Source organism: Somniosus microcephalus, unplaced genomic scaffold (assembly GCF_052327205.1).
Source record: "Somniosus microcephalus isolate GS21.2 unplaced genomic scaffold, FLI_Smic_1.0 scaffold986, whole genome shotgun sequence".
Lineage (NCBI taxonomy): Eukaryota > Metazoa > Chordata > Chondrichthyes > Squaliformes > Somniosidae > Somniosus > Somniosus microcephalus.
Window position 1 is genome coordinate 1 of NW_028226173.1, and position 25,167 is coordinate 25,167.

General features: G+C 44.0%; 1 protein-coding gene across 1 annotated transcript in view; it reads right to left on the minus strand.

The window, feature by feature from the left end:
• Window positions 1-6,049: 6,049 nt before the first annotated feature.
• The window catches only part of LOC147080918 (centrosomal protein of 120 kDa-like), a 58,499-nt gene continuing 39,381 nt past the window's right edge, over window positions 6,050-25,167 (minus strand). The window contains exons 6-9 of the mRNA XM_085981023.1: window positions 11,659-11,856; window positions 7,832-8,056; window positions 6,607-6,829; window positions 6,050-6,306 (exon numbers count right to left, since the gene is read on the minus strand). Coding sequence (XP_085837149.1) covers window positions 6,173-6,306; window positions 6,607-6,829; window positions 7,832-8,056; window positions 11,659-11,856 — 780 coding nt within the window. The 3' untranslated portion in view covers window positions 6,050-6,172. The remainder of the gene's footprint in view (window positions 6,307-6,606; window positions 6,830-7,831; window positions 8,057-11,658; window positions 11,857-25,167) is intronic.

Genomic DNA, 25,167 nt, shown 5'->3' on the forward strand with positions numbered 1-25,167 from the left:
CTCTTCCCCCCCAGTCGCTCTCTCTCTTCCACCCAGTCGCTCTCTCTTCCCCCCCAGTCGCGCTCTCTCTTACCCCCCAGTCGCTCTCTCTCTTCCCCCAGTCGCTCTCTCTCTTCCCCCCAGTCGCTCTCTCTCTTCCCCCCAGTCGCTCTCTCTCTTCCCCCCCAGTCGCTCTCTCTCTTCCCCCCCAGTCGCTCTCTCTCTTCCCCCAGTCGCTCTCTCTCTTCCCCCCAGTCGCTCTCTCTCTTCCCCCCAGTCGCTCTCTCTCTTCCCCCCAGTCGCTCTCTCTCTTCCCCCCAGTCGCTCTCTCTCTTCCCCCCAGTCGCTCTCTCTCTTCCCCCCAGTCGCTCTCTCTCTTCCCCCCAGTCGCTCTCTCTCTTCCCCCCAGTCGCTCTCTCTCTTCCCCCCAGTCGCTCTCTCTCTTCCCCCAGTCGCTCTCTCTCTCTCTTCCAACAACATGCCCTCGAAATAGCCTCGGCACCGCCGGGCACTCCAGCTAGTCTATCTATCTATATATATATATAAAAAGGATACTTCTGTCTGTCTGTCTTGAATAAACTCGAAACACGTACGTTCCGTCGAAAGAAAGCTGACGATTCCAGGACCGTAATAAGCGTATTCACTTTTCGGTCAGACTAAAATTGTTCGCGCGTTATGCAAAAAACCTTCAAAATTAAACTCATTATCTGCTAATAGCATTGATTGACTGACGTCAAGGTCGACCAATCCTGTGCCGTCACGATTGACCAATCCTACAGTTCAGTCGCCTGATGGTTGGCCAATCACTGCGTCTGTGGGTGGGACTAATGCTTTTCAACTCAGGCATCGGGCAGCGATTGCTTCACTACTTCCAGCTCAAAATCTGCTGATCCAGCTTCTAAAAAGTTGGTATCTCTTTTAAAAATAACATCACATTTACCAAAAACGTTTCATAAGTACTTTCACCTTTGAAGCTATTAAAAAGGTAGAAATGTTGCCCGGCAGCAGATTCACAAAGGGACAGACGGACAGGTCCCAAAGCCTGGGACTCGATTTAAACCGCCCGGCCCAAAACAGCCCTGGCAACGCTGGGGCCCCCCCAGCTAGTAAAAGATGTAATAGCAGAGCACTTGGAAAGCAGTGACAGGATCGGACAAAGTCAACATGGATTTACAAAAGGTAAATCATGCTTGACTAATCTACTGGAATTTTTTGAGGATGTAACTGGTAAAATAGATAAGGGAGAATCAGTGGATGTGGTGTATTTGGACTTTCAGAAGGCTTTCGATAAGGTCCCGCATAAGAGGTTAGTGTGCAAAATTAAGGCACATGGGATTGGGGGCAAGGTATTGACTTGGATAGAGAACTGGTTGGCGGACAGAAAGCCAAGGGTTGGAATAAACGGGTCGTTTTCCGAGTGGCAGGCAGTGATTAGTGGGGTACCGCAAGGATCGGTCCTAGGACCCCAGCTGTTCACAATATATATTAATGATCTGGACGAGGGAATTGGATGTAATATCTCCAAATTTGCAGACGACACAAAGCTGGGTGGGAGGGTATGCTGTGAGGAGGATGTCATGAAACTCCAGTACGATTTGGACAGGTTGGGTGATTGGGCAGAAACATGGCAAATGCACTATAATGTGGATAAATGTGAGGTTATCCACTTTGGTGGTAAAAACAGGAAGACAGATTATTATTTGAATGGCAATAGATTGGGAGAAGGGGAAATGCAAAGAGACCTGGGTGTTCTTGTGCACCAGTCGCTGAAGGTAAGCATGCAGGTGCAGCAGGCGGTTAAGAAGGCAAATGGTATGTTGGCCTTCTTAGCAAGAAGGTTCGAGTACAAGAACAAGGATGTCTTGCTGCAGTTGTACAGGGCCTTGGTGAGACCGCACCTTGAGTATTGTGTGCAGTTTTGGTCACCTTACCTGAGGAAGGACGTTCTTGCCATGGAGGGAGTGCAGCGAAGATTCACCAGGCTGATACCTGGGATGGCAGGAATGACGTACGAGGAGAGATTGTGTCAATTGGGCTTATACTCACTGGAGTTTAGAAGATTGAGAGGGGATCTCATCGAAACCTATAAAATTCTGTCAGGTCTGGGCAGACTAGATGCAGAAAGGATGTTTCTGATGGCCGGGGAGTCCAGAACCAGGGGTCATAGTCTAAGGATAAGGGGTAAGCCATTTAGGACTGAAATGAGGAGGAATTTCTTCACCCAGAGAGTGGTGAACCTGTGGAATTCTCTGCCACAGAGGGCGGTGGAGGCCAGTTCATTAAATATATTCAAGAAAGAGTTGGATATATTTCTTGAGGCTAAAGGGATCAAGGGATATGGGGAGAAGGCAGGGACAGGGTACTGAATTTGGATGATCAGCCATGATCTCATTGAATGGCGGAGCAGGCTCGAAGGGACGAATGGCCTACTCCAGCTCCTATCTTCTATGTTTCTATGTCAACCCTTTAAGTAACGTTCCCCAATCCATCCTACCCAACTTGCGCCTCATACCATCGTAGTTTGCTTTATTTAAATTCAGGACCCTAGTCTCTGAGTCAACTACTTCCACTCTCCATCTTAATGAAGAATTCTATCATATTATGATCGCCCCTCCCCAAGGGGCATTATTATGCATTATTACACTATTCCCAGCTGAGAGTGAGGTGGCCCTCCCTGTTCCAATGCCTCTTCCAAGTGTACTTAATCAGCAAGAGCAATTATTTGCCTTCCATTCTGAGAAAGCCTGCTCACTCGGCTGTAGAAAGTTAGAAATTCAATTTAGATACAAAACGGCTTTCAACCATTTTCACCCCCTCCCCCAATTTTCCCTCCCCCTTTACCAAAGGCGTTGACACTTGCTGGGCTACAGTCCCATGAGAAGCTCAATGTCCACACGTACACTCTTTCTAGCAAGGGCAAATCAGATGCAAGAACCCCCAATTGATTTTTCCCCTTCCGAGTGCAGGACAAATCATAGTGCCCTGTGTGCTACTCCAGTTTAGAAGTTTGGTGCTTCTGGTCTACGTAGTCTTGTGCATTCTACTATCCTTACCATAAAACTTAAATATGTAGCAGATTTAGTATTTGACAGGTAAACCAAACAAGTGAGACATAACTGCATGAGAAACCACTGATAAATGTGTGTATTCTCCCAAAATGTATGACCTCACATTTATCCACATCAAACTGCATCATCACAAGACTAATATATTGTATAATGATATAAAGGTAAAGTAGTAAAAGGGGTAAAAGCAGGAATAAATTGTCAGAAAACAGATTTGAAAGTTCTTTATCTGAATGCACGAGTTGACGGTGCAAATAACTACACATGGGTATGATCTGGTGGCCATTACGGAAACATGGCTGCAAGATAATCATGAATGGGAACTTAACATACAAGGGTATTTGACAATTAGGAAGGACAGACAGGAAGGAAAGGGAGGTGGGGTTGCTATGTTAATCAAGGATGGAATCACTGCAATAGTCAGAAATGATATTGGGTCAAAGGATCAGGATAGTGAAATAGTTTGGGTGGAGATAAGGAATAATAAGGGGAAAAAGTCACTAGTGGGCGTAGTCTATAGGCCTCCTAACAGTTGCAACTCTGTTGGTCGGAGTATAAATCAGGAAATAGTTGTGGCTTCTAATAAGGGAACAGCTATAAATCATGGGGGATTTTAACTTTCATATTGACTGGACTAATCAAATTGGGCATGGCAGCATTGAGGAAGAGTTCATAGAATGTATTAGGGACGGGTTCCTTGAGCAGTACGTAACTGAACCAACCAGGGGGCAGGCAATCTTAGATCTGGTCCTGTGTAATGAGACAGGATTAATAAAAAATGTCCTAGTAAAGGATCCCCTTGGAATGAGTGACCACGATATGGTTGAATTGCAAATTCAGTTTGAGGGTAAGAGAGTTGGATCTCAAACCAGCGTACTAAGCTTAAATAAAGGAGACTATGAAGGTATGAGAGTAGAATTTACTAAAGTGGACTGGGAAAACAGATTAAAGTGTAAGACGGTACAAGAGCAGTGGTCTACATTCAAGGAGATATTTCACATCTTTCAAGATAAATATATTCCACTGAGGCAAAAGAGTAAAAGAAAAAAGACAGAAATCCGTGGCTTAGTAAAGTAATAAAGGATAGTATTCGACTGAAAGCAAGGGCATATAAATTAGCCAAATCTAGTGGGAGGATAGAAGATTGGGAAGCATTTAAAAGCCAGCAAACAATAACTAAAAGATTAATTAAGAAAGGGAAGATAGATTATGAAAATAAACTAGCAAAAAATATAAAAACAGATAGCAAGAGTTTCTACAGTTGTATAAAAAGAAAAAGGGTGGCTAAAGTGAACGTTGGTCCCTTAGAGGATGGGACTGGGAAACTAGTGGTGGGGAACATGGAGATGGCAAAGACGCTGAACAAATATTTTTTATCAGTCTTTACAGTAGAGGACACTAAAAATATCCCAACACTGGACAAACAGGGGGCAATGGGGGGGGGGGAGCTAAACACGATTAAAATCACTAAGGAGATGGTACTCAGTAAAATAATGGGACTTAAGGCAGATAAATCCCCCGGACCTGATGGCCTACATCCTAGGGTCTTGAGAGAAGTGGCAGTAGGGATTGTGGATGCATTGGTGATCATTTTCCAGAACTCCCTGGACTCAGGAAAGGTCCCGGCAGATTGGAAAACTGCTAATGTAACACCCTTATTTAAGAAGGGAAGTAGACAAAAAGCTGGAAACTATAGACCAGTTAGCCTAACATCTGTGGTTGGCAAAATGTTGGAGTCCATTATTAAGGATACAGTAACAGAGCATTTGGATAAACATAATTTAATAGGACAGAGTCAGCATGGTTTTACGAAGGGGAAGTCATGTTTGACAAATTTGCTCGAATTCTTTGAGGATGTAACATACAGGGTGGATAAAGGGGAACCAGTGGATGTAGTGTATTTGGACTTCCAAAAGGCATTTGACAAGGTTCCACACAAAAGATTACTGATCAAGATAAAAAATCACAGGGATGGGGGTAATATACTGGCATGGGTGGAAGATTGGCTATCTAACAGAAAACAAAGAGTTGGGATAAATGGTTCGTTCTCAAGCTGGCAATCAGTAACTAGTGGTGTTCCGTAGGGGTCAGTGCTGGGACCCCAACTCTTTACAATCTATATTAACGATTTGGAGGAAGGGACCGAGTGCAACATATCCAAGTTTGCCGACGATACAAAGATGGGAGGGAAAGCAGTGAGTGAGGACGACATAAAAAACCTGCAAAAGGACAGACAGGCTAAGTGAGTGGGCAGAGATTTGGCAGATGCAATATAATGTTGGAACGTGTGAGGTTATGCACTTTGGCAGAAAAAAATCAAAGAGCAAGTTATTATCTAAATGGAGAGAAACTGCAAAGTGCTACAGTACAAAGGGATCTGGGGGTCCTGGTGCATGAAACACAAAAAGTTAGTATGCAGGTGCAGCAGGTGATCAGGAAGGCCAATGGAATATTGGCTTTTATTGCAAGGGGGATGGAGTATAAAAATAGGGAAGTCTTGCTGCAGTTATACAGAGTATTGGTGAGGCCACACCTGGAATACTGCGTGCAGTTTTGGTTTCCATATTTAAGAAAAGATATACTTGCTCTCGAGGCAGTTTAGAGAAGGTTCACTCGGTTGATTCCAGAGATGAGGGGGTCGACGTATGAGGAAAGGTTGAGTAGGTTGGGACTCTACTCATTGGAGTTCAGAAGAATGAGAGGCGATCTTATCGAAACATATAAGATTGTGAGGGGGCTTGATCAGGTGGATGCGGTGAGGATGTTTCCACTGATGGGTGAGATTAGAACTAGGGGGCATAATCTTAGAATAAGGGGCTGCCCTTTCAAAACTGAGATGAGGAGAAACTTCTTCACTCAGAGGGTAGTAAATCTATGGAATTTGCTACCCCAGAGAGCTGTGGAAGCTGCAACATTAAATAAATTTAAAATGGAGATAGACATTTTCCTAGCAGATAAGGGAATTAGGGGTTACGGGGAGAGGGCAGGGAAGTGGACGCGAGTCTAGGTTCAGATCAGCCATGATCCTATTGAATGGCGGAGCAGGCCTGAGGGGCCGTATGGCCTACTCCTGCTCCTATTTCTTATAATATATTAACAAGGCCCTTTAAACAATTTTATGCAAATAGTCAGACAGACCTGAACCGAACCTCACCTTGGGACGGTTTAACAGGTTGAGATGAATGTGCCTTGGAATAAAATGCTGATCCAGCTTGCTGTTCAAAGTGCTGTTTGCCTATATCCTCACCAGAACCAGGAATCACTGCAAGAAAGAAAAAGATAATGATCATGAATGGCAATATATATATTTTGCCTGAAATTCAATTCAGCCGCCCTCTAATTAGCATCAGTAATTTCCGACAAGCTATAGTTAACTGGATTCGCCCATTTAGGGCATTGGGACAGACCAATTTAACAACTAAGCAAGTTAACAACTAAGCATCACAACAGTGCTCGTGAGCAACACCACATACATCTGGTGGCCATTTCAAATTATGCCTTGCGATATGTTGCATTAAAATCACAGAAATAATACATTCCAGCACTGATTGGTTTTACTCACCATTTTGGGTCTTTTTGTTCTCTTCTTCCTGCAGACTATTCACCTCATTTTCTGTTGCCTGATCTCTGCTGGGAGGGGAACCACTGAGCTCAGGAGACATGCTTCCAGCATTAACAGTCTTGGGCCTTTGTTCAGGAATGGAAGACTTAACAGTTTGAGGAGAAACAATTCTCTGCATCACTGGAGACTTGGGTTCAGGTTCCGTTTTAACTGGACTAGATGGCTTTAAAAAATTGTGTTTAATCAACAGCAGAAAATGCAAATTACAAACAGACTTATATATATCAATCATAATGTACAAAACGCCAAGACTTAAAATGAGGGCTGAAGATTCAGCATTGAGAAGGTCCATTCATCACTGATATTTAGCTAATTAGGTAACAAATACCATTGTGTCACCTCCGAGGAGTTTCAATTCATCATTAATTCGATTAGCACATCAAAAGATTAATACAGCAATATTTTTAAAACTTCAAAACAATTCCTAATTATTGTTCAGTTATCAAATACCTTTTCTGCATTGAACTCCTTTTTACAAAACATATCTGATCATTCTAGTTAAAGCTAAATTTATTATGAGGTACATTACAGAATAATTTAGTACTAACCATTTGATGTAATACAAGTTGATCTCCCGCAGCATGCAGTCAAGACCAGTGTGGGCTTCAGAGGGAGCAGGATAATTGGACTAGAGTGTGCAGCTGTACTGCAATCACCATTTTAATGTCATAATGTATTCATATTTTCAATTCTAAATTCCTATCGCACATTTATAATGGAAACTGTAAATATGAATTGGTCATGCTGTAATTACACATTCCTATTAGTGGTGGCACTGCAGCACCTCCATTGGTAGAAGAGTGTAATTAAAGTGTGACAACTCTTCAAAAGGTAGCTTCCATTATAAATGTAGACATAGGAATTTATAATGGAAAAGTTGACAGGAAGGGTGTGCAGCTGCAAGTCTTTTAATCTATTGAGATAGATGGATGGATGCATTGCTAACATTTTAAATCCTCAATATCTTTTTGCAACATATTTACAAACCATATATCGTAACGGCCCAACCCCACCCCCACAATTACAATCCACAGAAAGTATCCAAAGAAACCATTATTGCTATCCTTACAAGTTTAGAGTAATGAAAGTTTGACCAGAAACAACCACAACAGAGAAAATAGTATCAAAAATCAAACTGAAAACTGTAGAATCAAACAATAACTACCTGAGAATTTATTCCTTCTTTCCTAAGAGTTACTGACACTCCCACAGTCGGGGACAACTCAAGTGGCAGAGGAGGCACCTTTTGTTTTGCTTTGTTAGGTGGCACCAAAGTAAATGCTCCTTCAACTGCTACAGGATGCTGATCTATTTCTTGGTCTCCTTTTAATAATCCTGCAAATGAGATCTCGGTGCTGCCCAGGGACCTGTCTCCACAGCACAAATGAATCTGAAGTTTAAAAGAAAAGACAAACTTCAGTATCAATGAATGCATTTAAATTCACCATCCAGAGACAATACTACACATTACACACTTTCATATCCCATGTTTAAAATACCTCAGATAATTACCATCCCCTGTAATTATTTGCAATTTGACAATTTAATGGGTGACAAATATCCACAAAAAATTAATGCCCCACAAAATATCCTGTTAATTTGTCATTATTAAAATTCCTTCCGAAAATTTCACAAATAAGCCATAATGAAAATAATGCATTCCACACTATTTTGTGCTTTGCATTTTAGGTAGAAATTTTGCTGAACAATTGTTTGGGTAGTTATTCTGCAAGTAGCTAATACAAAAACAGAAACAACCACAACAGAGAAAATAGCATCAAAAATCAAACTGAAAATCAAAGGTTCCAGGTTCAATCCCCGGTCTAACTCGAGATAGATGGCCTCATTCAGGGTGAAAGTAGAAGTGATACAACTGCATTCCGTGCCCTTGGGTTATGGGAAGAAGGAAGAAGAAGAAAAAGTGCCTGGTTCCCACTCCCGATTGCTACCCAACAAAGCTTTCTGTAAAGTGTTGCGTGTGTGGATATCAGAGCAGGAAAGGAACAAGATCGACCATGATGGCGCCTATCGACTTTCACCAATGTGGATCCCAATGAACAATGTCTACTTAGTGCAGTACCAGAGATTCATGGAACAGATTCCAAACAAGCAACACCTCCAGGGAAGGAAAAGGGAGATTGGCAACCAATGAAGTTATGTCTTATATACATGAGGAAAATCGTGCAAAATTTGGGGTCAACAACAAATGTCTTCCATATGTTATATTTAATTTAGTTTCTTGGAAACCAGTTACAACTTGCTTGTGATTTCAACTAAGCGACAACATACAAGACGACATTAATGAACTTACAGAATGGGCAAATAAATTTAAGTATAGGTAAGTGTTGAGTAGGAACAAAAGAACAGGAGCAGGCCACTTAGCCCCTCGATCCTATTTCACCATTCAATGAGATCATGGCTGATCTGCGATCTAACCATATACCCGTCTTCGCCCCATATCCCTTAATATGGTGGTGCATTTTGGTAAGAGGAAAGCCACAGGCTCCTTGGAAAATAGGAGCCCAAATGGGGTAGAGGAGCAAAGGGATCATGGGGTACACATTCACAAATTGTTAAAAATAGCAACGCAAGTTAACAAGGCCATGAAAATGCAAACATAGCACTGAGGTTAATTTCTAGAGGAATAGAATTGAAAAGCAGGGAACTTATGTTGAACTTGTTTGAAACCTCGGTTAGATCATACTTAACTTTACAGTTCTGGTCTCCATAGTACAAAAAGGATTTAAGGGGATACCAGAACTGAGGTTATAACTAATCAGGAAAGACTGAACAGACTGGGGCTCTTTTCTCTAGAAAATAGAGGGCTGAGGCTCCTATCAAAGTCACAAGTGACTACATATGTGACTGTGACAAAGGTAAACTATCTCTCCTTGTCCTTCTCTACCTGCCTGCAGCCTTCAACACGGTTGACCACTTCCTCCTCAAACGTCTCTCCACTGTCGTCCAGCTGGGTCGGACTGCACTCGCCTGGTTCCATTTTGATCTATCAAATCGTAGCCAGAGAATCACCTGCAATGGCCTTTCTGTTCCTGCATCGTTACCTCTGGTGTTCCCCAAGGATCTATCCTTGGCCCCCTCCTATTTCTCATCTACATGCTGCCACTCGGCGACATCATCTGGAAAACCTTGTCAGTTTCCACATGTACACTGTCGACACCCAGCTCTACCTCAGCACCACCTCTCTCGACCCCGTCACTGTCTAAATTGTCAGACTGCTTCTCCGACATCCAGTACTGGATGAGCAGAAATTTCCTCCAACTAAATATTGGGAAGACCGAAGACAATGTCTTCAGTCCCCACAACAAACTCCATTTCCTAGCCACCAAATCCATCCCGCTCCCAAGCGCCTGTCTGAGGCTGAACCAGACTGTTGGCAACCTTGGTGTCATATTTGACCGTGAAATGAGCTTCTGACCACATATCCGCACAGTAACCAAGACCGCCTATTTCCACCTCCGTATCATTGCCGACTCCGCCCCGCCTCAGCTCATCTGCTGCTGAAACCCTCATCCATGTCTTTGTTACCTCTAGACTGTTCCAGCGCATTCCTGGCTGGCCTCCCATGTTCTACCCTACGTAAACTATAGGCTATCCAAAACTTGGCTGTCCATGTCCTAATTCACACCAAGTCCCGTTCACCCAACACCCCTGTGCTTGCTGACCTACACTGGCTGCCGGTTAAACAACGCCTCAATTTCAAAATTCTTTATCCTCATTTTCAAAACCCTCCATGGCCTCGCCACTCTCTCTCTAATCTCCTCCAGCCCCCACCCCCCAAGCTGCCAAAGCCCCAAGCTCTGGACTTCCCTCCCTAAACCTCTCCGCCTCTCTACCTCTTTCCTCCTTTAAGATGCTCCTTAAAACCTATTTCTTTGACCAAGCTTTTGGTCATTCTGCCCTACTATCCCCTTATGTGGCTCGGTGTCAAATTTTGTTTGATAAGGCGCCTGTGAAGTGCCATGGGATGTTTTACTATATTAAAGGTGCTATATAAATACAAGTTGTTGTTGGAGATGGGGTGACTTAATAGAGGTCTTAAATTATGAAGCGGCTTGATAGGGTATCTGCAGAGCAGATGTTTCCACTTACAGTGGGAGTTAAAACTAGGGGCCATCAATACAAGACAGTCACTAATAAATTCAATTGGGAATTCAGGAGAAACTTCCTTACCCAGAGAGTGGTTAGGATGTGGAATTTGCTACCACAATAGTGGAGGTGAATCCATTAGATGCCTTTAAGGGGAAGCTATACAAGTACATGAGGGAGAAATTAATGGAAGAATATATAGATAGGGTGGGAGGAGACTTGTTTGGAGCATAAACACCGGCATCGTCGAGTTGTGCCGAATAGCCTGTTTCTGCGCTGTAAATTCTCCGTAATTCTATGTAACCCAAGGTCACGCTTCCTCACTTACTGGCTAAATCATTGACCCATTGAACAGCAAGTTGTTGAACAATAGTGTGTGTTTATGCAACGTTAACATAATGAATGCTCGAAAGCCCTTCACAGATAGGCATAAAGATAGAAAGGCATGACTGAAAGCTTGGTGAAAGAGAGAGATAGGTCTTCAGAAGATTTTTTTTTAAATAAAAAAAGGGGGAAGAGGGAGATGCCAAGTCAGAGATTTAGGGAGTGAATTCCAGTGAGCAAGACTGTGGGAACTAAAGGTTCTGCAACCAATGGTGGGATGAAAGAGAATGGGAATGTACAAAAGACCAGTCATAGAAAGTGTGTGTGGGTAAATACAAGGCTAGAGGAGATTGCAGAGAGAATGGGGCAAGACCATGAAGATAAACAAACATACAGTGGAACAGTAAGTAATTTGCTTAACAATGTTTGGTCAGCTCCATTACTCTGGACATAAAATTAATTTAACCAGATGACAGGATTATGAATGTACAATGTATTATAAGTTAATAATGTTGATTACTGTACCTTGTGAACTGAAGTATATAATATTATTAAATCTACCTGGAGGCTTGGTTGTGAAGGCAAGAATAGCCGGAGAATTTCTAATGAACTACGAATCCTCACTGAAGCTCGTTCAGGTGCAAAATTTGGGTTTATCAGATCAACGAAAGGATCATTGGTGACATCATTTCCCAGCAAAGTGTAGTAAAAGAAAAATTCAGGTCTTTCATCTGGAAGCTTAATTGTACTAGGAATCAACTGAAAAACACAAAGTTACACTACATAGTAATTTCCGTGAAGTCGAGATTTTAATACAAATGTCCACATTATTAATTGAAAAATTATAAACTTATCTTTGGTGTAACATTTATTTAGTAGCTGCAGGACCAATATTTCAAATGTAAAAATCAAAGGTAAGCAGCAATCCGCTCAAATATATCCATCAATGGGCAGTGTTATTTTAAGACCCATTTATGGTTCCACTGTAAGCTTCACATCAGCAAAAGCTTCCTTTTGTTTTGGCAATTAAAAGCAGTATTTAATTTGTGCACTTTGGCCCATCATTTGAAGAAAGCTGCCCACAAGGATTTCCTGATCTCTATGGCAAAAACTCAAAGTTTCTCAACGTGTATTTAGAAACATAGAAGATAGGAGGAGTAGGCCATTCGGCCCTTCGAGCCTGCCTTTTCCCCATATCCCTTGATCCCTTTAGCCTCAAGAAATATATCCAACTCTTTCTTGAATATATTTAATGAACTGGCCTCCACCGCCCTCTGTGGCAGAGAATTCCACAGGTTCACCACTCTCTGGGTGAAGAAATTCCTCCTCATTTCAGTCCTAAATGGCTTACCCCTTATCCTTAGATTATGACCCCTGGTTCTGGACTCCCCGGCCATCAGAAACATCCTTCCTGCATCTAGACTGTCCAGACCTGACAGAATTTTATAGGTTTCCATGAGATCCCCTCTCAATCTTCAAAACTCCAGTGAGCATAAGCCCAATCGACACAATCTCTCCTCATACGTCATTCCTGCCATCCCAGGTATCAGCCTGGTGAATCTTCGCTGCACTCCCTCCATGGCAAGAACGTCCTTCCTCAGGTAAGGTGACCAAAACTGCACACAACACTCAAGGTGCGGTCTCACCAAGGCCCTGTACAACTGTAGCAAGACATCCTTGTTCCTGTACTCGAACCCTCTTGCTACGAAGGCCAACATACCATTTGCCGCCTTAACCGCCTGCTGCACCTGCATGCTTACCTTCAGCGACTGGTGCACAAAGACACCCAGGTCTCTTTGCACTTCCCCTTCTCCCAATCTATTGCGATTCCAATAATAATCTGCCTTCCTGTTTTTGCCACCAAAGTGGATAACCTCTCATTTATCCACATTACAGTGCATTTGCCATGTTTCTGCCCAATCACCCAACCTGTCCAAATCGTACTGGAGTTTCACGACATCCTCCTCGCAGCTTACCCTCCCACCCAGCTTTGTCTCGTCTGCAAATTTGGAGATATTACATCCAATTCCCTCGTCCAGATCATTAATATATATTGTGAACAGCTGGGGTCCTTGCGGTACCCCACTAGTCACTGCCTGCCACTCGGAAAACGACCCGTTTATTTCAACTCTTTGCTTTCTGTCCGCCAACCAGTTCTCTATCCAAGTCAATACCTTGCCCCCAATCCCATGTGCCTTAATTTTGCACGCTAATCTCTTATGTGGGACCTTATCGAAAGCCTTCTGAAAGTCCAATTACACCACATCCACTGGTTCTCCCTCATCTATTCTACCAGTTACATCCTCAAAAAAGTCCAGTAGATTAGTCAAGCATGATTTACCTTCTGTAAATCCATGTTGACTTTGTCCGATCCTGTCACTGCTTTCCAAGTGCTCTGCTATTTCATCTTTTATAATAGACTCTAGCATTTTCCCCACTACCGATGTCAGGCTTACTGGTCTATAATTCCCCGCTTTTTCTCTACCACCTTTTTTGAATAGTGGGGTAACATTATCTACCCTCCAATCCATGGGTACCGTTCCAGAGTCTATCGAGTTCTAGAAGGTGACCAGTAATGCATCTACTATCTCTAGGGCCACTTCCTTAAGTACCCTGGGATGTAGACCATCAGGCCCTGGGGATTTATCGGCCTTCAGTCCCATCAATTTTCCTAACACCATTTCCCTACAAATACTGATTTATTTCAGTTCCTCTCTTTCATCAGACCCTATGTTCCCCGGCATCTCTGGGAGGTTATTTGTGTCTTCCTTTGTGAAGACAGAACCAAAGTATGTATTTAGTTGGTCTGCCATTTCCTTGTTTCCCATTATAAATTCCCCTGATTCTGACTGTAAGGGACCTACGCTTGACTTCACCAATCTTTTTCTCTTCACATATCTATAAAAGCTTTTACAGTCAGTTTTTATGTTCCCTGATAGCTTACTCTCATATTCTATTTTCCCTTTCTTAATTAATCCCTTTGTCCTCCTTTGTTGACTCCTAAACTGCTCCCAATCCTCAGGATTATTGCTTTTTCTAGCCAATTTATATGTCCTCTCCTTGGATCTTATGCTATCCCTAATTTCCCTTGTTAGCCACGGTTGAGTCACCTTTTTTGTTTTATTTTTATGCCAAACTGGGATGAACAAATTCTGTAGCTCATCCATTCGGTCTTTGAATGTTTGCCATTGCCTATCCGTCAACCCTTTGAGTGCCATTCCCCAATCAATCCTACCCAACTCATTCCTCAGACCATCGTAGTTTCCTTTATTTAAATTGAGGACCCTTGTCTCCGAGTCAACTACTTCATTCTCCATCTTAATGAAGAATTCGATCATATTATGATCGCTCCGACCCAAGGGGCCTCGTACAAGATTGCTAATTAATCCTTTCTCGTTACATAATACCCAGTCTAAGATGGCAAATAGCGGATTCCTAGGGCGATGCAGCAGTGATGTCATCAAGCTGGCTAAGCAGCCAATCACATTGAAGAATTCTCACAGGCAGAGAACCAGGAAATAAAAATCCCCACTTTTAAAAATGTTAGAGAGCAAAATAAAGATTGGGACTTTCACATGGGGATAAGGCAGAAGCTGATATATCATAAACAAGCTACAATTTTTTAAAAAATTTTTTAAACCATCATAATGGAGACATTTGACATTTCACAAATATAAAAAATTAGTTTTTCAGGGCCAGGACAGTTGTTTAGTAGTCAATATGCTATTAAAACCCCAGTTACACCTAATCCAACAAGGCTTGACATTTATAGAAACATAGAAAAATAGGAGCAGGAGTAGGCCACTCGGCCCGTCGAGCCTACTCCGCCATTCGATATGATCATGCCTGATCCTCTATCTCAAGACCATATTCCCACTGTTTCCCCATACCCCTTGATACCTTGCGTCTAGAAATCTATCTATCTCCTCCTTAAATATATTCAGTGACTTGGCCTCCACAGCATTCTGTGGTAGAGAATTCCACAGGTTCATCACCCTCCGAGTGAAGAAATTTCTCATCTCAGTCTTAAATGTCCTACCCCATATCCTGAGACTGTGACCCCTCGTTCAAGACGCCCCTCAGCCAGGGGAAACATCCTCCCTGCATCCAGTTTGTCTAGCCCTGTCAGAATGTTATAAGTTTCAATGAGATCCCCTCTCATTCTTCTAAGCTCTAGTGAATACAGGCCTAGTCGACCCAATCTCTCCTCATACGACAGTTCTGCCATCCCAGGAATCAGTCTGGTGAACCTTCGCTGCACTCCCTCTATGGCAAGTATATCTTTTCTTAGGTAAGGAGACCAAAACTGCACACAGTACTCCAGTTGTGGTCTCACCAAGGCCCTGTACAACTGTATTAAGACATCCTTGCTCCTGTACTCAAATCCTCTTGCAATGAAGGCCAACATACCATTTGCCATCCTAACTGCTTGCTGCACCTGCATGTTTGCTTTCAGTGACTGGTGTACAAGGACACCCAGGTCCCTTTGTACATCAACATTTCCCAATCTATCACCATTTAAATAATACTGTCTTTCTGTTTTTCCTACCGAAGTGGATAACTTCACATTTATCCACATTATACTGCATCTGCCATGTATTTGCCCACTCACTCAACTTGTCTAAATCGCCTTGAAGCCTCTTTGCATTCTCCTCACAACCCCACCTAGTTTCATGTCGTCAGCAAACCTGGAAATATTACATTTGGTTCCCTCATCCAAATCATTGATATATAGTGAATAGCTGGGGCCCAAGCACTGATCCCGGCGGTACCCCACTAGTCACCGCCTGCCACCCCGAAAAAGAACCATTTATTCCTACGCACTGTTTCCTGTCTGTTAACCAATTTTCAATCCATGCCAGTATATTACCCCCGATCCCATGTGCTTTAATTTTGCACACTAACCTCTTATGTGGGACTTTATCAAAGGCCTTCTGAAAATCCAAATACACCACATCCACTGGCTCTCCCTTATCTATTCTACCAGTTACATCCTCAAAAAACTCCAGTAGGTTTGTCAAACACGATTTCCCTTTCATAAATCCATGTTGACTTTGTCTAATCCTGTTGATATTTTTGAAGTTTCCTGTTATCACATCCTTTATAATAGACTCTAGCATGTTAGGCTAACCAATCTGTAGTTCCCTATTTTCTCTCTCCCTTCCTTTTTAAATAGTGGGGTTACATTTGCCACCCTCCAATCTGCAGGAAATGTACCATAATCTCTAGAATTTTGGAAGATGACAACCAATGCATCCACTATTTCCATGGCTACCTCTTTCAGTACTCTGGGATGCAGATTATCAAGCCCTGGGGATTGATCAGCTTTCAGTCTCATTAATTTTTCCAGCACTATTTTTTTTTACTAATACTGATTTCCTTTAATTCCTCCTTCTCACTCGACCCTTGGTTCCTTAGCATTTCTGGGAAGTTGTTAGTGTCCTCTTCCGTGAAGACAGAACCAAAGTATTTGTTTAATTGCTCAGCCATTTCCTTGTTCCCATTATAAATTCTCCTGTTTGACTGTAAGGGACCTACATTTGTCTTGACTAATCTTTTTCTTTTTACATACTTGTAGAAGCTTTTACAGTCTGCTTTTATGTTCCTTGCAAGTTTACTCTCATACTCTATTTCTCCCCTCTTAAAGCAATCTCTCGGTTCTTTTTTGCTGAACTCTAAACTGCTCCCAATCCTCAGGCTTGCTACTTTTCCTGGCAACTTTATATGACATAGACACAGAAACATAGAAGATAGGAGCAGGAGTAGGCCATTCGGCCCCTCAAGCCTGTTCCGCCATTTAATGAGATCATGGCATATCAACCAATTTCAGTACCCTGTCCCTGCTTTCGCCTCATATCCCTTGATCCCTTTAGCCTTAAGAAATATATCTAACTCCTTCTTGAATATATTTAATGAATTGGCCTCAACTGCCTTGTGTGCCAGATTCACCACTCTCTGGGTGAAGAAATTCCTCCTCATAGTCCTAAATGGCTTACCCCTTATCCTTAGACTGTGACCCCTGGTTCTGGACTCCCCCGCCATCAGGAACAGCCTTCCTGCATCTAGTCTGTCTAGTCCTGTTAGAATTTTATGAACTTCAATGAGATGCCCTCTCACTCTTCTAAACTCCAGCGAATATAAGCCTAATTGACCCCATCTCTCCTCATACGTCATTCCTGCCATCCCAGGCATCAGTCTGGTGAATCTTCGCTGCACTCCCTCCATGGCAAGAACATCCTTCCTCAGATAAGGTGACCAAAACTGCACACAATACTCAAGGTGTGGTCTCTCCAAAGCCCTGTACAACTGCAGCAAGACATCCTTGCTCCTGTACTCGAATCCTCTCACTATGACGGCCAACATACCATTTGCCTTCTTAACCGCCTGCTGCACCTGCATGCTTATCTTCAGCGACTGGTGCACAAGGGCACCCAGGTCTCGTTGCACTTCCCTTTTTCCCAATCTATTGCCGTTCAGATAATAATCTGTCGTCTTGTTTTTGCCACCGAAGTGGATAACCTCGCATTTATCCACATTATACTGCATTTGCCATGCATCTGCCCAATCACCCAACCTGTCCAAATCATACTGGAGCTTCTCTGCATCCTCCTCATAACACACACGTCCACCCAGCTTTGTGTCGTCTGCAAACATTACATCTAGTTCCTTCCTCTAGATCCTTTATATATATTGTGAATAGCTGGGGTCCGAGCACCGATTCCTGCGGTACCCCACTAGTTACTGCCTGCCACTGGGAAAAAGACCTGTTTATTCCAACTCTTTGCTTGTCTGCCAACCAGTTCTCTATCCAAGCAGTACCTTACCCCCAATCCCGTGTGCTTTAACTTTGCACGCTAATCTCTTATGCGAGACCTTATCGAAAGCCTTCTGAAAGTCCAAATGCACCACATCCACTGGTTCTCCCTTATCTACTCTACCAGTTACATCCTCAAAAAATGCCAGTAGATTAGTCAAGCATGATTTACCTTTTGTAAATCCATGTTGACTTTGTCCGATCCTGTCACTGTTTTCCAAGTGCTCTGCTATTACCCTTTTATAATGGACTCTAGCATTTTCCCCACTACCAAGGTCAGGCTTACCGGTCTATAAATTCCCCATTTTCTCTCTACCACCTTTTTTAAATAATGCGGTTACATTAGCTATCATCCAATCCATGGGAACTGTTCCAGAGTCTATAGAATTTTGGAAGATGACCAGCAATGCATCTACTATTTCTAGAGCCACTTCCTTAAGTACCCTAGGATGTAGATCATCAGGCCCTGGGGATTTATCGGCCTTCAATCCCGTCAATTTCCCTAACACCATTTCCCTACAAATACTGATTTCATTCAAATCCTCCCTCTCATTAGACCCTATGTTCCCCGACATCTCAGGGAGGTTATTAGTGTCCTCCTTTGTGAAGACAGAACCAAAGTATGTACTTAGTTGGTCTGCCATTTCTTTGTTCCCATTATAAATTCCCCTGATTCTGACTGCAAGGGACCTACACTTGACTTCACCAATCTTTTTCTCTTCACGTATCTATCGAAGCTTTTACAGTCAGTTTTTATGTTCCCTGCAAGCTTACTCCCAATCTATTTCCCCCCTCTTAATTAATCCCTTTGTCCTCCTTTGCTGAATCATAAACAGCTCCCAATCCTCAGGTTTGCTGCTTTTTCTGGCCAATTTATATGTCCTCTCCTTGGATCTTATGCTATCCCTAATTTCCCTGGTTAGCCACGGTTGAGTCACCTTTTTTGTTTTATTTTTATGCCAAACAGGGATCAACAAATTCTGTAGTTCATCCATGCGATCTTTAAATGTTTGCCATTGCCTATCCACCGTCAACCCTTTAAGTAACATTCCCCAATCCATCCTAGCCAACTCGTGCCTTATACCATCGTAGTTTCCTTTATTTAAATTCAGGACCCTAGTCTCTGAGTCAACTACTTCACTCTCCATCTTAATGAAGAATTCGATCATATTATGATCGCTCCTCCCCAAGGGACCTCGCACAAAATTGCTAATTAATCCTCTCTCATTACATAATACCTAGTCTAAGATGACCTGATCTCTAGTTGGTTCCTCGACATATTGGTCCAGGAAACCATCCCGTATACACTCTAGGAATTCCTCCTCCACAGTATTGTTGCTAATTTGGTTAGCCCAATCTATATGTAGATTAAAGTTACCCATGATAACTGCTGTGCCCTTATTGCATGCGTCTCTAATTTCCTGTTTAATGCCATCCCCAACCTCAGTATTACTGTTTGGGGGTCTGTATACAACTCCCACTAACGTCAAATCAAATCAAATCAACTTTTATTGTCAGTTAGTGCACAAGTGCAGTACAACGAAATGTAGGCTTGCGGCTCCCAAGAGTGTACATTTAGATTAAGACATTTAAACATTCAACATACATTTGGCTTGTAATACATTAACATAAGCATAACCATAATAAAGTGCATTGGCAGATGTGCAGGCTTTAGAGTTTATTTGTGGAGTTCAGTAGGATGACAGCCCTGGGAAAGAAGCTGTTCCTAAATCTGGTCGTACGGGTGCAAATGCATCTGTAGCGTCTCCCAGATGGCAGGAGGGCGAACAGACTGTGGCTGGGGTGGGTAGGGTCTTTGATGATGGACCGTGACCTCCGTAAACAGCGTTTCTGGTATATGTGCTCTATGGTCGGTAGCCGGGTGCCGGTCATGCGTTGGGCAGTTTTGACTACCCGCTGCAGGGCTTTCCGGTCATAGTAGCTACAGCTGCCATACCATACTGTGATACAGTTTGTCAGGATGCTCTCTATTGTGCAGCGGTAAAAGTTAGAGGGGATCAGGGGTGACAGGTTACATCCCTTCAGCCTCCTTAGGAAATATCGGCGCTGCTGGGCCTTCATCAGAGAGGAGGTATTGAGGGACCAGGAGAGGTCTTCCGTGATGTGGACTCCGAGGAACTTAAAGCTGTCCACCCTTTCCACCACAGCCCCATTGATGTGGATGGGGGTGTGACTTCCGCCTTTAGACTTCCTGAAGTCCACAATGATTTCTTTGGTTTTCTTGATGTTCAGGGCCAGGTTGTTATCGGCGCACCACTTCACGAGATGCTGGACCTCCTCCCTGTAGGCTGACTCATCGTTGTTGGTGAACTGGCCTACTACCGTGGTATCATCCGCAAACTTGATGATGGTGTTGGAACCATGAACAGCCACACAGTCGTGGGTGAAGAGGGAGTAGAGGGGGGGGGCTCAGCACACATCCTTGTGGGGCCCCCGTGTTCAGGGGGGGGGGGAGGTGATTCAGTGCCGAGTGTAGAGCAGTTGTGATTGCATCCTCCGTTGATCTGTTTGCACGATAGGCAAACTGGTGTTGGTCAAGAGAGGCGGGAACACTGGCTTTGATGTGAGCCAGGACCAGTCTCTCGAAACACTTCATTATGATGGGTGTGAGTGCGACAGGTCGATAGTCGTTCAGGCACGTCACAGCCGTTTGTTTTGGCACAGGAATAATGGTAGCGGTCTTGAAGCATGTAGGGACTACTGCCTGGGCCAATGACAGATTGAAGATGGCGGTGAAGACATCAGCCAGCTGATCAGCACATTCCTTGAGTACCCGTCCAGGGATGCTATCCGGTCCAACAGCCTTTCGTGTGTTCACTCCGCGTAGAACACCCCTTACGTCGGAGGTCGACAGAGTGAGCACCTGGTCTTCCGGGGGTGGCAAGGCTTTGGTAGCCGGCTCCCTGTTGTCCCTGTCGAAGCGAGCGTAGAAGTTGTTAAGCTCCTCCGGAAGGGAGGCATCGCTAACCGGGGGGCTGGTGTTTTTGCCCTTGTAGTCAATGATGGACTGGATGCCTTGCCACGTATGCCGGGGGTCCGAGTTGTTGTGGAAATGATCCTCTATCCGCAGCGTCTGTTTCCTTTTGGCAGTCCCGATACCCTTTTTTAGGTTGGTCCTAGCTGCACTGTAAGCCGCCGCGTCGCCAGATTTAAATGCTGCGTCGCGTGCTTTCAACAGCGAGCGGACCTCTCCGTTCATCCAGGGTTTCTGGTTGGGGTATGTCCTGATATTTTTATGGGTCGTGACGACCTCGACACAGCTGTAATGTAGAATAGCACTGTGGATGCGTATTCCTCGATGTCATTATGGGCAAACATGCTCCAATCGGTGCGTTTGAAGCAATCCTGAAGCTCCGAGACTGCCCCCTCTGGCCATACTTTCACTGATCTCACTCTTTTGATGAGCGGTTTGTATGCCGGGGCTGGAAACAGGGAGAGGTGGTCAGACTTCCCAAGGTGGGGGCAGGGAATGGCCTTATAAGCATCTACAATGCTCGTGTAGACTTGATCCAGTGTGTTCTCCCCTCTTGTGGGGCAGGAAACATTCTGGTGGAATTTCGGTAGTACAGTTTTTAGGTTTATGTGATTGAAGTCCCCTGCGACGATAAAAGCTCCGTCTGGGTGCGCAGTTTGTTGTTCGCTGATGGCCCTGTAGAGGTCCTTCAGTGCTAGTTTGGCATTAGCGTGTGGTGGGATGTAGACCGCAGTGATGATAACAGCCGTGAATTCCCAAGGCAGGTAGAAGGGTCTGCACCTTACCATGAGGAATTCCAAATCAGCCGAGCAGGATCTATCGATTATGTCCGTTTTAGTGCACCAGGCATTGTTAGTGTAAATGCACAAACGGTCTTCTGTCGGCGCAGAAGACCGTGCGTCCTTCTAGTTGGATGGTGGTGTCAGGGATGCCGTTGTTCAACCAGGTCTCTGTGAAGATCATAGCGCAGCATTCCTTTGTCCTTTTCTGTGAGGAGATCAAGTTTGATCTCATCCATTTTGTTTTCTAGTGACCTGACGTTGGCTAGGAAAATACTTGGGAGGGAGGGTTTGTGTGGGGTCCTCTTCAGCCTGTTTTGGATGCCTGCCCTCTTACCCCGCTTCTGCTTGCGTTCCCTGCATGGTCTGCGCCGACTTCCGGCTGGGGAAGGACGCCATGCTGGTCCCGGGGGTCGGGCGATGTCGGAAGGCAGATCGATGTCGCCGAGTGTGAGCCGCACGCTGTCGGACCCGATGTCGAAGAGCGTCTGCCGGCTGTACAGTAGGTCTGCCCTCAATTCCCGTATCAGCAGAGTCCAGAAGAGACTCAGAAGGAGGGTGAAAACGCTCAGTCTCGGGAGAGACAAAGCCGCTGCGTCCGTGCGTGCGCGCCGCCATTTTTTTGTGACGTTTTCTGCCTCTTGGTATTTCTCAGCTCTGCCCATACAGATTCCACATCATCAGAGCTAATATCCTTCCTTACTATTGTGTTAATCTCCTCTTTAACCAGCAATGCTACCCCACCTCCTTTTCCTTTTTTCCTGTCCTTCCTGAATATTGAATACCCCTGGATGTTGAGTTCCCAGACTTGGTCATCCTGGAGCCATGTCTCCGTAATCCCAATTATATCATATCCGTTTTCATCTATTTGCACAGCTAATTCATCCACCTTATTATGAATGCTCCTCGCATTAAGACAAAACCGTCAGGCTTGATTTTTTAACACTCAGTCCTTTTAGAATTATTATTTACTGTGGCCCTGTTTGATTTATACCCTTGATTTCTCTGCCTTCCACTTTTGCTTTTCTCCTTCCTGTCTTTTGTTTCTATTCTTGCTTCCCTTTCCTCTGTCTCCCTGCACAGGTTCCCAACCCCCGCCATTTTAGTTTAAACCCTCCCCAACAGCACCAGCAAACACTCCCCCTAGGACATCGGTTCCGGTCCCGCCCAAGTGCAAACCGTCCAGTTTGTACTGGTCCCACCTCCCCCAGAACTGGTTCCAATGTCCCAGGAATTTGAATCCCTCCCCCTTGCACCATTCCTCTAGCCACGTATTCATCTGAAATATCCTTCTATTTCTACTCTGACTAGCACGTGGCACTCGTCGCAATCCTGAGATTACTATCTTTGAGGTCCTATTTTTTTTTTTTTAAATTTACCTCCTAACTCCCTATATTCAGCTTTTAGGACCTCATCCCATTTTTTACCTATATCGTTGGTACCTATATGCACCACGACAACTGGCTGTTCACCCTCCCCCTCCAGAATGCCCTGCAGCCGTTCCGAGACATCCTTGACCCTTGCACCAGGAAGGCAACACACCATCTTGGAGTTTCGTTTGTGGCCGCAGAAACGCCTATCTACTCCCCTTACAATAGAATCCCCCATCACTATAGCGCTCTCGCTTTTTTACCTCCCGTCCTGTGCAGCAGGACCACCCATGATGCCAGGAAGTTGGCGGCTGCTGCTGCCTTCCCCCAATAATCCATCCCCCTCAACAATATCCAAAGTGGTACATCTGTTTGAAAGGGGGATGGCCATAGGGGACCCCTGCACTTTCTGCCTGCGCCTACTACTCTGCCTGATGGTCACCCATTCCCTTCCTGCCTGTGCAGCCTTTACCTGTGGTGTGACCAACTCCCTAAACTTTTAATCCACGATGTGCTCAGCATCGCAAATGCTCCAGTATGTATCCATTCGCAGCTCCAGCGCTGCAATGCGGTCTGTCAGTAGCTGCAGCTGGATACACTTCCCGCACACATGGTCATCAGGGACACAGGAAGTGTCCCTGATTTCCAACAGTGCAGGAGGAGCATGCCACGGGGCCGAGCTGTGCCGCCATGACTTACCCTTTAATTAATTCAAATTAAAATAAATCAAATCAATACCACTAATTACACTACAATTAAATAATATTTAATCATTTAAAGACTCCTCTTTGGATCCAGTACTATCCTTAATTTCTTTTGTTAGCCATGGTTGGGCCGCTTTTCCTTTTTGTGTTTTTGCGCCAGAAAGGAATGTATAACTGTTGCAATTCATGCATTCCTTCCTTAAATGTTAGCCATTGCCTATCCACCATCATGCCTTTTAATGAAGCTTCCCAATCTATCATAGCCAACTCACTCCTTATACCTTCATAGTTTCCTTTGTTTAGATTTAGGACCCTAGTTTCGGATTGGACTACTTCACTTTACATTTTACAGGAAACTTTGTTATATCTGGCACCGACAGAACCGAGGTGTTGCCGATCTATCAAAACTGCCGGACATACCAGCGTTAATGTTGAAGCATATGGAGATTTGCAGCTCCGTATCTGACAACAAACACTGTTGCTTAGCAACAGCTTCTAAACAGTCGGCCGTACCTTAGAAGCGTCTCTGTAGCTTAGCAACAGCTTCAGAGACTTTGCAGAGCCTGACTGTTTGAAAAAAAAGCCACAAGAAGAAAAAAAAACGAACAAAACGGCTCCTGATTTCTGCCGGTAGATCGAGGTTTCCGGACATACAACCTCCGGATAAACCAAAGTTTCCTGTAATGAAGAATTCTATCATGTTATGGTCACGTCCCTAAAGGACCCTGCACAACAAGATTATTAATTAACCCCTTCTCATTGCACAATACCCAATCTAGGATAGCCTGTTCCCTAGTTGGCTCCTCAACGTATTGGTCTAAAAAAACCATCTCGTACACACTCTAGGAATTCATCCTCCATAGTATTATTGCTAATTTGGTTTGGCCAGTCTATATGTAGATTAAAGTCACCTGTGATTACTGTAGTACCCTTGTTACATGCATCTCTAATTTCCTGTTTGATGCCATCCCCTACATTACCACGACTGTTTGGAGGCCTATATATGACTCTCACCAATGTTTTCTGCCCATTGGTGCTTTTTAGCTCCACATCTTGATTTTCTGAGCCAATATCCTCTCACTATTGCTCTGATATCATCCTTTACTAACAATGCCACCCCACCTCCTTTTCCTTTGTCTGTCCTTCCTAAATATCGAATATCCTTGGATATTCAGCTCCCAGCCTTGATCGCACTGCAGCCATGTCTCCGTAATCGCAATTATATCGTATCCGTTTTCATCTATTTGCGCTATTAATTCGTCTACCTTACTACGAATGCTTCGTGCATTCAGATACAGTGCCTTTAGATTTGTCTAACATTTTTAGACATCTTAACATTTTTTTGTACTATGGCCCTATTTGTCTTACCATTTTTTCTTACCCAGACCCTATTTGTTAGTGCACTCGT